Below are 13,435 nucleotides of genomic sequence, written 5' to 3'. Positions count from 1 at the left end.
TCAGACTTTCTCCCGCTGCTGCGCCTCGCTGCCAGGAAGCCATGATTTATAACGATATTACAAGTGGTTTTAGGTAGGCTCTGCCAGAAGAGGGTTAACAGTCAAGGGAAAAATTACAAAGGAAAACAGATTGTGAGGGATGTGCACAGCTGATGGGGAAGCATCGTGAATGCCCAACTTGTTGGGGATTCAGAGATTGGATGCAGCTATTCCCCTTCCCATCTAACAGCAGAAGTGAATGCTGACAGCCTCTTGTGCTGGGAGCCGGCAGGGAATCCTGTGCTTAACATACTGCTTCACATTACTCAGGGTTACAATAATTCAACCCTTTGCTAAAGCTTCTAGCAGTAATACTATCCTATTGTGTAATTTGAAAGGGGAGGCTTCTGCCTTTTGAGCTCAGGAAGTTGGCAAGGAGTAAAATGACGAGGAGGATGGGAAGCCGCGTATCTGTTTCAATTAAAGAAATTTAGTGTTTAGTGCCACAAAGCTGAAACGTTAGTCAGACATTCCTGTTGGGAGAACTGGCAGGAAATAATATGATTTACAATCTGGGGTATGTCTGCAACATAAAAGGAAGAGAAAAAGTCATTTGCTGGTTGCGTACTTCTGGTCCTGGATTAATTTACGGAGGTATTTTGCTTGTAAGCCGACCAGCGATCAAAGCACTCTGATGTGTGATTGCTTCAAATTGCCTAAGTTAAGCAAATATTCTATTTTCAGTGTCCCTTTGGGTTTTTATCTTTCATTTCAGCTCTCTGAAAATTGAGATGCCAGCTTGCGCTTGAAGTTTGGTAACCTTTCAAATTGCAAGCTAGAGCAAATCTGAGTGTGAGCAGCTTGCAGACCTCCGGGTCATCACCAAGGGCCTGGCACCCACACTGTTTCAGAGCCAAGCCAGAGTGTTCAGCTGGTAAACATGGGCAGCACCGTGCAAATAATGGATGTTTTTACATGTGGTGCTTTTTTTTTTTTTTTTACCTTAATCATAACTCGTGAAGTCATTTTTAGGTCATCTAGTTCTTCTCAACTTGCACCAGAGACTGGAGACGGCGTGGGTTGGTGCAGCACAGCCAGACCTGGCATGGATGGGTATTATGCTGGCTTCTGGTTGGAAAGAAGCAGCTTGGACCAGCAAACATTTCCCAGAAGAGCCTGAAACAGGGAGAAGTGCCCAGTGCAGCAGCACTTGTCCACCCCAGCTGGTCTCTCCTGGTTCAGGAGTGAGCCCAAGCAGTGCTAATATAAGAAGACAACACAGAAGTGAAACCAGCCTGGTTTTCATTTTGAAGAAAATGCTGAATTCTGTTTGTGCTCAGCAGCTACATAGGCAGATGAGCAGGAGCCATCCCAACTCAGCTGTGGGGACCAAGGAGTTCAGTCTGCATCGTGTGATGTGCAGTGGTCAACCTTTGAAGTGAGCCTTCTGAAGCCTGGAGTATGGGTTAAATCTCAGGCAATTGGCAAGGGAGAGCTGGGAAAACTTGGGAAAGCAGCCTCTGAGTTTCTGTAAATGTACGTAGTGACTTCCTCACTCTTAGCTCACATCCGCTTTCTTCTGCATGTGCGAGGTCAGAGGAGTCCCTTGCTCTTAAATAACAATGACCTTAACATGCCTTCCTTTGGAGCACTGGAACATGGGAAGGCATTAGTTCACTACACCATCAACAAACCCTCCTCAAAAAGATGAAATGAAGCTGTACTAACTTCCTGGGCTTTTTTTTGTGTGGCTTCTGTGTTGAGGGATATCTGTCCATCCTCAACCTTTGAATGCTATTGCTTACAGTACGAGCAGAATAAATAAACGTGCACTGCCATACGTAGCTCTGTGTAACTACACACTTAGATAACTGATTTTTTTTCAGCATGATTTAATTGAGCCTCAGTGCAATGAGGTGACCAGAGACTTGTGGCTGTTTTGAGAGGATTTCAGTCATTGATGTGCTTGAGTTATTTGCTAGAGACTGCAAAGAAGAGCAGAATGCAGGCAGAGGAAACTAAACAACTACTGCTATAGACATAGTTGTAACTTTTTGCCCTGCAGTCTGTCATGAGAGCACTATAGCAGATGCTTAAGTGGAGATTGTAGATAGCCGGATGTCTTAGAGGAAACTTATTAAGGAGCTTTCATCTCAGCTAATATTTTCAGTCTTTGAGATTCCTATGGTCTCTTAAATCCTTCGGTGACTTCAGCTGTAATAAAACTTCATTTAGAATTTGTCTGAACTCCCAACTCCTCCGCGGGAGCTCTGTGCTGGATGAAACAGTGGGATGGGGGAAAGCAGGCTGGTATCAAGTAAACACTAAGCTCATTAAGTCCTGCAGCCTCAGAGTGCTTGGCTTCAAGTCTGGGCTGAGAGATGGCTGTCTGATCACCTCACTGAGCAGGAGGATAAGCCTCTCCATGGCTAAAGGCAAGAATTTTGCAGTGTGTTTTGTCTAGAGATCTGTGAAGAAGCTGTGACTTCACAGCAGTTGGATGAGAGCAAGTGGAGATCTAGAAAAAGTGAGATGAATGAAGGGGAGATGAATGGGCGAGGTTGCACGTAAAAGGTGAGGTGTGTGCTGAGCTCCCAAAGAGCTCCTTTCTCCTGAGCAGTTTGTGTAAGGGCTTTGTGGGATTTCCTCCTAATGTACCACTGTCAGAACTGAAGAAACATGTGATCCTGGGGGCATTCCTTCCTCTGTAAAATCTGGAAATGTGTGCTGCTGGGTCTAGCACCTTAGATGTGATTCCTCTTTAGTATCTACAGCTATTCTAGGTACCACCTTTTACCTGTTCCCTTCTGAGATAGGGCACCCAGCACCCAAACATATGGCTGTGTGTGCTTTGTATTGCCTTCTTGTTTGGGCCAGCATGGGTCTGTGCTGGGTTCAAGTCACCATATAGCCACGGGCAGGCACGGGGGTGCATCAGGACCTGCCTTTATTTCAGTTCCATAAGAAGTCTGCAGGCAAACCATTTAATTATTTAAATGCTCTGCAGGAAAGCTGGAATCCTGCTGCTCAGCCTTGCTTCTCCCTCAGAAGAAATGCTTCTTGTTGGTATATGCCTGGGTGTTTTTTTGAGCTTTTCTTGCTTGCACGCAGCCACTTGTGCCGGCTTTGGCTGAACCCCTTCAAGAATCCCTGCTTCAAGCAGCCTTGCTCGTGTATTTTCACAGCTGTTAATGAATATACTGTTCTAAAAACGTCAGTGCAAGTTCTTCTGTTTATCCATAAAAGGATTTTGCAAATGCAGAAGATAATCTTTCACTCAGTGCAGTTTTACACTGTGGCAACTTTGAAATTAACACCTTGTTCATAAGTTCATAAGTTCATAAGGTTGGAAAGGACCTATAAGATCATCTATAAGATCATCCTTGTCTGAGGTTGCAGCTTTAGTAGTGGTTTTTAACACCATTGTTTCCCTAGTTTTTTTGTCTGTCAAATAATTCCAGCTGGCAGAGCAGGATGGAGCACTTCTGGGAGTGTTCCCACAACCCCAAGCATGGAGCACGACCTCGCAACTGCATGCCAGCTCTCCTTCTTTGACATTGGAGATAGCAGGAGGTAAAGACAATACTTGGTGTGATAGATCCCCCTGTCTGGGCTTGGCTGCTGCAGAGGGGCACTCATAGCCTGTCTCAGTCATGCCTGTGGGGTAGTAGCAAGAAGTGAGTTTTCCTTTCCTTGTATTTGAAGAAGGGCATGAGATGCTGCTGCTGCGTGGGGACTGAATGTGTCCTCCCTTTCTCACAGCAGGTGGCTGCTGTAAGCTTGTGCTGTCCGTGCAGAGAGGTGAGTTGATGCCTCCCTGCCTGGAGTGTTTTTTCCAGAGGTGATGTCCAATAACCTAAGAAATAACTACAGTCTCCCCAAACCGGTCTGTCTGACTTGCTGTCTGTACAATATTTACCTTTTGATAGTGAATGTACAGTGCCTTTTTAGAACTGTTTTCGTAACGCATGGCTGCTGAACTGAGAACTCGTTCCTCGTTGCCAGGGTTGGCCTTAATTGCACAAAGCTCGACTTCCTGCTGCTTCTCCCTGGCGTGGGGGCTGCTTCTTGAGTCTTGTGATAATGCAACTGCTTCAGTTTTGAAGCCTTTAAGTACAGCTTTAGAGCTTGGTTGAATGAGGGAGGGGAAAATTAAATTTAAGCCCACTGTATATGGGTGGCTAGAGGTAGGGATGCAAAAAGGGATGGGAAGAAACAGTGAAAACATGCTTGCAGTGCTTCAGGGTGATAAAAGGAATGTGCTGTTGGGTTTGCAGGGAAGTGACTCTCACCCTTGGTGAGAAGAAGAGCTAAAGGTTATGCAGGGAACATAGTTCTGCTTGTTGAGTGTCTGTGATAACGTCTGTTGCAGATTTTCCAGCTCTGGCAGGAATTGTAAGCTTTTTTTCCTGTGTGAAATTGGATGGGAGGCCAGCTGCACCAAGCCCTGTTGGAGTGTGTTGCTGTGGTTTCTCAAGAAAATTAAAGTTGCTGATTCCTTGGATACAGGCAGCTTTTGGTTTGTCTTTTGGAATAAGAAGGAAATAAGGGATCATACTTTGTGCGTGTTTCACTTTGCTTTTTGGTGAAGCTGAAGGAGGGGAAGAGAGAGATCTGTCACAACATAATTTGCCTTGGGTACTGATTGTCTTGAGCTGAGTGACACAACACAAATGAGGAAGTGCTGAAATTGTTTCAGGAGAAGGAACTTTCAGTTCCCTAACATGGATTCATGTTGAGATAGCATGGAAAAACATAGCATTGAACTCCTTAAGTGTAAGAGAATTTTTGGTGAGGACTTGGACTGTTTGGTGTTAAACTGGTGGCAGTGAGAGATGCAAAACGTTCTGCAGGTAAGAATTGATGCATCTCCCCCCTGTTAGAAGGGTTGACAAGTGCAGCAGTTCTCGTTCATGTGACTTTGATTTATCTGTGCACACTGTGACGGAGGGATGTTCTTGTTTCTGCAGAGTGACCAGCAGCTGGATTGTGCCTTGGATTTGATGAGGCGTCTGCCTCCACAGCAGATAGAGAAGAATCTCAGTGACCTCATTGACTTGGTGAGTACTGCATGCTCCAACCAAATAATGACCTGTGTGTGACAGAGATCTGGTACGTCAGGACATTTCCTGAGGCATCTCCCAGGTGTGGTGATCTGCAGCTCTCTCCTTCTGTTTTGGCACGCTTGAGGAATTGCCCAAACAACACCAGGAACCTAGATGGTTGTTTTGGGTAAACCAGCAGGTACTGCTGTGTGTGCATGGAGATGCTTTTGGGTAAGGGATCATCCACACCTTTCTTGTTCAAGTCATCAGCAGTTTGAAGGCTGCTTTTTATTAACAGTAATTGAAGAATTCATACAAGTTGGGTGCTTGCTCTCATACATGAGTATTCTCCCCAGGGTAGCTATTTTCCAGTCTGCAGTCTGACATGGGACTTTTGCCATAGGTGCAGCAGATGTGCATGTGCTTCAGAGGCCTTACTGAAACAAAATATTGCAGGACTAGAACACTGCTGTTCTGGGGAATCCTAGATCTATTTTTAAAGTATGCCATAACAGATATTCTGCAGTCCAGTGAGTGTCCAAGAAAAAACCCTGTCAACTACCATGTGCCATTACCTGCTATTTTCTGCTTGCCCATGCAACATTTGCTTCCATAAATTGGGAGTAAAATAACTTAAGTCTTATACAGTACACATATGCCCATTCTCAATCGCATAAGGTTGAGTTGTGCCCTCTGTGCTGTGCTATGCCTTTGGGTTTATAATAGGCTAGTTAGTGTCAACTGTCCCTGAAAACTGTGTGGCACAGCTGCCTTCAGAGCAGGTTGAAGTTATATAGGAAGCTGGGAAAACTTGTTTCCACTGTCCACTCTGGATATATGGTTTATGCTTAACTTTTTTTTTTACCTGAGCTTCCAGACTTTTGCAGAAGTGGGATGTTGAGCCTGGAATGGAGCTGTTAGACCTTTGAATTAAGACTTTCCTTCTGTTTTGTGAGAATTGTAGGCCTTTCCCTTCATGCATCTAAATCTTAGGCACGGCTCATAGATGAGATTTGTCAGTGACTTTAAAAACCTGGTGGCTCTGTGTATAGCATCTGGTTGAACTGGCACCTCTTAATTAAACTGCTTGAATAGCATCCAAGCTGTTCTCCATCTCCGTGTGCAGAAAAGTGGCTGCTTAGCAGGGATAACTGAGCTGAGGAGTCTGCTCCTCAGTGGTATTGCAGCTGATCTTGGTGAGCTTGGGAGGATTCCTCTGGTGAAAGAGCTGTGGCTGACTGAAATTTATCAAGCTCTATTTAAATATTGCAGTTGGTAACATAAGCCAAGGTATAGGTAAGGTATATGACTCTGTGGGTCAGGGAAAGAAATCATTCCCTCCAGGAAGGGATTATTTCTCTTTCTTGAAACCATTTAGTAATTGTCTACATCTGTGCCACCAAAACTCTTGGCAGCTTAAGGCATCATTCTTGTGGCTGTTGCTGGAGGTAGGACACGATAACTAAATCCCGGTTTGATCTGGTATGATACAGTAGGTTTCCTGATGAAATGTAGGGGAACGAGCAGCTATCAGGATTTGAGCAGCTCTAAGGAGCATCCAGAACAATGAGTTGTTTGGGGAGCTATGGTAAGCTTGACTGTGTAATTGGTATGAGGTTTTTCTAATGGCTCAGAAAATTGCTAGTTACCTCTAAATGTTGGAATTACTTTTGGATGGTGCTCATTAGTGCTCTCCATGCTTTCCATCAGCAACACGCTCTCGGGGCTTCTTTTCATATTGAAAGTGTAACATGAAACAGACCAGTCTGAAACATGCTTATTAGGAGGGGATCTGTGTGAGTCCCACACTAGTTCCTGCAGTCCCTTCTGTGGGGTGGAGATGACATAATGTGTTAAAACTAGTGTGATTTATTTATTAGTGAGACATCTGTAAACCTCTTCTGTGGCCCGCTCTCAGCCTGACCTCCACAAGACAGAAGTGTACAATATTTAGATAAGAGCAGTATATGCACTGCCACCTTGTAAGAGTTCCAAAAACATCATGAGCCCACCTCTAGCAAATAGTTTTTTGACCTTTTTTTGGCAAGTTTCATCCAAACCTTTCCAGCTGATGATTTTTATTCTGTTTGCTTTACCATTACCAGACAATAACCTCCTTGATGTAGAAGGTCAGGCTCTAAATGTGTGACGAGCACGAGCAGGTTCATTAAGTTTGTGATAGAATTATAAAAGATGGCACCCTGACTTCTGCTTCCTTTGTATTTGGTCTCTTTGCTTCATTACATTTCCATGCTGGAGTAGACTTGGAGCAGAGACCTGAGTTTTGTGTTGTTTTTTTTTCACTCTCCTATGAGAAGTGTAGGTTATTCCTTGGTCGATTTGCAGCTCAACTTTCCATCTTTTGATAGGAGTTGATCTGCAGACTGATGTGTAGCTACTGTTTTGATGCTTATTTAAGATCTGTTGAAAGACATGGATGGTGACTTAAACGTGTCTTTGTGTGCTAAATGTTTCCAAAGTAAACCCAGGAAGAAACTGACATCTATTTCCTCGGTTTGTCATGCTGCTGGGAAGAATAGCTGTGCTAAATTTCCTCCCTCAGGTGCCTATTTTTCTATATCTAAAGCTCTTCCTTATAATAAAAGAGCATCTTGGTGTCACAGTGTATGGAATACGTTCAGGGCTGTCCATTACTGCCCCCAAGTGTCAAGCTGACCCCAGGTAAGAGGTCCAAACTTGAACATGAAGTAAAAGGCTGGGGGGAGGAATAGGATTTTTGGGTCACTGGCCCTCATCAGACCAGACACTTTTCATTCATTAGCAAAACAGTCTGTGGTTTGCCCTTTTACCACATCTGTTGTTGCTTTTTCAGACTGCAGAGCCCTCAATTAGGGTTCATTAGAGACCTTGTCAATCACAGGACTCGGGAGTCCTGCCTGAAAGAAGCTGTGCAGGGTGCTGGTGATGTGCCTTGGCACGGAATGCATTGCTTGGAGTTCAATTAGTTGTTATTTGTAAAACAGACTACTTGGAGGCTGTCAGAACGTGCAGGAGGACTTCTGAATCACTAGCATAAGTGTTCAGTTGCAGGCAGATGCCTTTCTAAGGGCGACATAATTTAAATTTAAAATATTTTTGTGTAATGCCTCTTGAAGATGGGATGAGGGAAGCCTTGGAGCTTGTACCTGTCAGCCAAGCGTGGGGTGTAAAGCATCTTGAGTGAAAAGGGCATGAAGTGGTTGTACTGCTCATGCAAATCACACTTAGTGGCACTGGTAAGGAGGCTGGTAGTGCTTCTGAATGGCTTATGCTGGCAGATCGGACCCATCTCAGGGAGTTGCCCTCCCACTTCCTTTCTCTGAAGGTGACAGCTATGCAGTCAGTCAGTCCCCACATCCCTTCAGCTGTGCTCTTTCCAAAAGAAACAACAGAGAAGTCATCAGCTTTCAGATGGAGCTGATGTGGAGGACCTCTGCCAAGGAGCACGCAGCAGGTAGGTGAGCCATGGCTGGGTCCCAGCTTGCTGACACCTTTCCCATCACAGGGTGGAGGTGGGGTTGGCCGTGCTCATGGGCCACATGCACAAGTGAGGGGTCTGTGACAGGAATGTCTTGGTATCTTTGGCTTCAGTATGGAAGTTGGGGTGCCCTCTGTCTTGGTAAAAGTTAAGCACGTTCCTCTGCAAGTAAGAATTTCCTGCAGAGTGTTTAATTTGGATGTTTGCCTGTGAGTGCATGTATAAATTAAATGAAAAATGCAGCTGACTCAGAGGAATCAGATGGCTGGCATGAAGGTGAGCGTGGAGAATCGTCCTTCCAAAACTCAATCACAGAATGAAGAGGCAGGCAGACTTGCCATGACAGGGCTTGTTCACAGCCATGACTTCGTCTCCCTTCCCAGTAAAGCTGGTATCAAGAGAACATTCAACTCATCCCATTTTTCTTCTGTGTTAAATGTGAGGGCCTTCTTGTAGTAAAGACTCAAGTTCCTGTTGCCATGGAAGAAACAAAGCTCAAGTTCTGTCTATAAATCTGTTGCTGACTTCGTTGTGTGTTGTTTGTTTTCTCCCCCGAGGGTCATTTGCAATTACAGAGTTGAGGGTGACCATCTTTGCTTGATGTTTCTCATCATGGGAGAATGCTTAATTAATTTTAGTAGCACGTGTTACTATCTGAAAAGTCCCAGAGTGATGAATTTATGCTTGTATAAACTTCTGATGTTGAAATACTTGAACGATATTCATGAGCTTATTTCACATAGCTCATGTGCTTCCAGGCAAGCCTCAGGTCTGCTTGTATGCCTTCAGTTACAGAAAATACATTAAGCGAGAGAATTTATCCTCTGGAAAACTGCACAGACCATAAAGAACATGAGAATGTGACTGGAGCTTTTTGTATTTGGAGTCCAAAAGCCTGAGCAATCTGCAGTACTGGGAAGAAAGATACAGTAATTGAGAACAGATGGTGAGCTGAACATCTAGTGATGGTGGAAGTTCTGTTTATTATTATTATTATTATTTTTAATAAAAATTAAAATAAAATTCTGACTTAAAAGTGTGGAAGCAGAAGGGCAGTGACCACCCAGAGCTGGGTTTTTGCCCTGCTGTTCCTCAGCTTGCTGAGTGCTGCAGTGGGCTCTAGGCTGGCAGCAGCCAGTTGGCTACAGAAAGGGGCTGTGGCTCTGAATGAATTGATGGTGGGTGAGAGCCAGTTTTCCATTTGCTGAGTAGCTGTAAGTAGGAGCTTTTCCAGCTAGAACAGATTACCTCTGGATACCTTGGTGGTTACTGGACATTGCAGTACATCTAACTTGTCAGTGCAAGACTTGGCATGGAGCTAGTGACCTCCCCATGCATGAGACCATGCATTTGTTTCATTTCTGGCTTTAAGTCTTTTTAAACCTCAACTGTACCCTTTTCTTTTTTTTCTTCCAGGCTCTTGCCATTGCACTGCTGCTGTTACAAACCCTCAGACTGCCTTTAAATCAATTCCTAAAGGAATGTAGGGAGGGGAATCGCTGGATGAGCTTGAGTCCTAATAAGAAAACTAAGTTCTTTTAAAGGTAGTGGGGAATGTTAGGCTATAGGAACATGTAGAGGAAGGACTGGACAGAGTATGTGTGCCCCTGCCTTTCCCATAGCTGTGGCTGGGTGTCTCCACCACCAGCTGGGTGTGCAGCCAGGACTTCCCAAGACATTGATATGCTGTGATGGCTCGTGGGACTCAGGACTGGAAATAGGATACAGAAGCCTTCACCTGCAGGTCACTAGTCCGAGTGCAGGGCATCTCGTTGTGCCTGCCAGATGGCTAGCTTTTGTTTCTCAGCAAGCTGCTTAATGCTGAATGCAGGCTTTATGCAGCAGACCACAGGAAGAACGCTGAGGATCCTGTTCTATGAACAGTTGTCACCTTTCAGGGAGTTTAGATGCACTTCCTCGAGCAAAGCTGAAAATGTCTGTAATTAATTTCTGCTGTGACATCGCTAACTAGATGAGCCTAGGTCTGCAGCCTAATTAATGATTGCCTTTTGCCAGAAAATCGGATTTATTTCTCTTTTGCTAATTCTTACAGTGCTGGACTTCAGTGCAAATACTTGAGTAAAGCTGAGCTGTTTGCAGTATCAATTACATTGAACACGAAAGTCCATTTAAGTGTCTTTTAATAAACAAAGCTAAAAGAGTGTGTGGCCCTTGGACATCTGATGGATCAAATTAAGGTTTAGCAATGCGTGGATTTGTGGGAGTGACTTTCCTGGTGGTTTTAGGTCCAAGATGAGTGGAGCCAGGCTTCCTTCTAGAGTTTCCACAACATCCGTTATTCAGTGTCTGCGTTCTGCAGGAACAGGAAAATCTGAGACTGTGGAATGACTCAAATTATAATAATATTTTATTAGATGCTAGCCCAGAGGGGAGGGATCCAGGCTACAGAGGGGTCTTGTGCCAAAACTGTTCTTCTGCAGAAGTGCTGGTGGCTTGCATGGGCTCTTTGTTGCACTGGAGTGACGCTTTACCCAAGTGACAGTGCAATGTTTATTGTGTGAGTTGTCTTAAAAAAGAGAAAGCAAAGCTGTCAGTTCACACCCATCTAAAATGTGCATTTCCCTGTTTTCAATTAAAAGTTGCATGCAAACAACTTGTGTGTGCTTTCAGATACCTGAGTGTTACACTGATCCTAATGGCAGATGGATCTGAGCTCCTGTGTTGCTTATCTTTTGGAGCTAGCTTCATCTTCCTTCTGATTCCTTAAGGAAAAATGTTTCATCTTTAATTTTACTGCTTTTAACTTAGTTTTCCAGCAGCGTGAGGTTCCTGTGGAGGTCAGAACGTACTGACCTCTGCACAAACATGGAAAAAGAGGTATTTTTAAGCACGGAACCTCACACTAACACTATTACTGCTTCAGTTGCAAACATGATTCATTTCAGTCAAGGCTGTTGGAAAAAAACAATAATGGTAGTGTGCTCGGGTTGCAGGGCTAGCGAGCCAACCCATTAGCTGTTCTGAATATGTAAGGTGCAGAATTTGATGCAATCCAATGGGCATGATCAAAGCCAAAGTGGAGAGCGCATATCCAACGGTGAAAAGCTGGAATTTAAGTGTTTAACCTTTACTGCTTGTTTACTTCAGTCTTTTTAAGAGGCTAATTTAAACATTAAAAACGTAAAAACTGCAACAGCAGTAATTGTTTTGGTGATATGATGTTTTACCAGAAAGTGAGACGAGAAGGAATTGTTATTAGGTGAGCTGCTCTGGTGAGAGTATGGTTTTGACTTTGGCATGAGTGATTATTTGGCTTGATAGCAGAGCAGTCAACTTAATTAAAACACTGTCCGCATACCTGACTTGCTCTGGTGGAGAATATTGTTACACAAGACAACAGAATCCTTGTTCAACATGCAGGAGAGTATGCTTAACTTGCTTTCATTCTGTTTCTCTTTCCTCTGTACTACACATTCGTTATATATCTCCTTGGGAGAAAAGAAATCCATCCCCCAAGCAGAGCCCTGTAGCACGGTATGTGCTGCTGAATGATGCTGCTATTCAGTTCCAGGCTGAGCAGCGGAGTTGGGGCCTCCCAAGAGCCCTCTTTTTTTTCTTTACTGATTTACATCGAGGGTGGTCTCGCTCCATGGCTGGAGCTGGAGCTCTATATGAGCTCCAGAATAGGTCATTGAGCTCTTATTTGTGGAAACATGGGTGCTCTGTGGACTGGATAGAATTAATGATGGCTTTTAGCTAAAGATACAAGGCTAAGATTATATTCTGCACGTGACCTGCTTGAAGCAGGTGTCAAAATAAAGATTTCTTATTCCCTTTCTAACAACAGTTGGAGACAGATGTGCTTGTCTGCTTACTCAGGCACCCAGTGCCTCTTGGCTCTCCCATTAACACTATATGAGAAGCTAATGAGAAAAGTTCTCAGTGCATGTGTTCTTGCCTCTGAACGTCAGCTGCACTTCTAGGCAGGACTGCCTTTGGTTCAGATTTGGAAGTTTTCTACCTAAACTAAACTCCACAAAGGTCTGAGCACACACCAAGTAATTGAGATGCTTCAGGAAGAAAGTTAATGCTTGACTTGGGGAAGAGGTTAAGGAGATGAACATAGGTAGTGTAGAAGAGCTGCTCAGTGATTTTGTAGTGGTGTTGGTTCAGCCCAGCTTACTTTATTGCATGTTTTAAAATGGAAAGGCTTAAATTTGGAAGGAATTGACAAATTTCACGTTGCTGGAGTCTTTAACACTGCAGATTACTGTGTTCATGTTCCTGCTTTTGCTTTTTGAGTGGCTTCGTAATGTAAGAGAGAAAGACCAGCGTGCATAAATCTGGCAGATCTCTTCTTATGAAGGAAGTACAGCAGTTGTTGGAAGCTGATGCAAGAAGTGATACAAAAATGATTCTCTCAGGGTAGCTGTGCCATCCTTGGATGTTTTTCCAAAAATTAAATAGCATGAGCAGCTCTCTTAGCTGAAATCTCTCTGTTCTTTTATGAATGAATGAGATTTCCATATACTTCCAAAGTGGATTGGTGTGTTCTTCCTCATTTCATTCTGAAACAAACTGAAAGAGAAAAGAATATATTGCCCGAAGTCCTGGAGCAAAGCGAAAGTGGCTGTTTGCAATATGGTTTGGAGGTATAGCATAATATTATAGTATGGTAAGTAGATGGCAAGATGCATTCTCTGCTATTCCTCTAAGAGCAGCTACAGCTCATACAGATCAAAAATGTGTCTGTGCTTATGCACATTTCTGTTACTGAATCACCCAGGGAGGAGTGTAGCTCTTCATTACTGCATGGAAATGAAATTCATTGTTTTTAAGATGTAATGAATGTGTCAAGGGTTCCTTCTAGTCGCTGGGAGCTTGTGTTGTCCCACGAAGTGCTGCAGCAACGCCCTCAGCATGCCTGGGACCTCCAGGAGTGGCACTTCTTGGTGTTCTGCATGGAATTATT

General features: G+C 44.0%; 1 protein-coding gene across 3 annotated transcripts in view; it reads left to right on the top strand.

Moving 5' to 3' along the window:
- CAPZB (capping actin protein of muscle Z-line subunit beta) overlaps positions 1 to 13,435 on the top strand; it is a 51,162-nt gene that overhangs the window by 8,628 nt on the left and 29,099 nt on the right. For all 3 annotated transcript variants that reach the window (XM_065738128.1, XM_065738129.1, XM_065738127.1), the window contains exon 2: positions 4,950 to 5,039. In XM_065738128.1, the coding sequence (XP_065594200.1) occupies positions 4,950 to 5,039 (90 nt within the window). The remainder of the gene's footprint in view (positions 1 to 4,949; positions 5,040 to 13,435) is intronic.

Source organism: Cyrtonyx montezumae, unplaced genomic scaffold (genome assembly GCF_038088225.1).
Source record: "Cyrtonyx montezumae isolate F1298 unplaced genomic scaffold, pur_monq_1.0 scaffold_21, whole genome shotgun sequence".
Lineage (NCBI taxonomy): Eukaryota > Metazoa > Chordata > Aves > Galliformes > Odontophoridae > Cyrtonyx > Cyrtonyx montezumae.
Note: the sequence above shows the minus strand (reverse complement) of the source record. Positions and strands in the feature narration are given on the sequence as shown.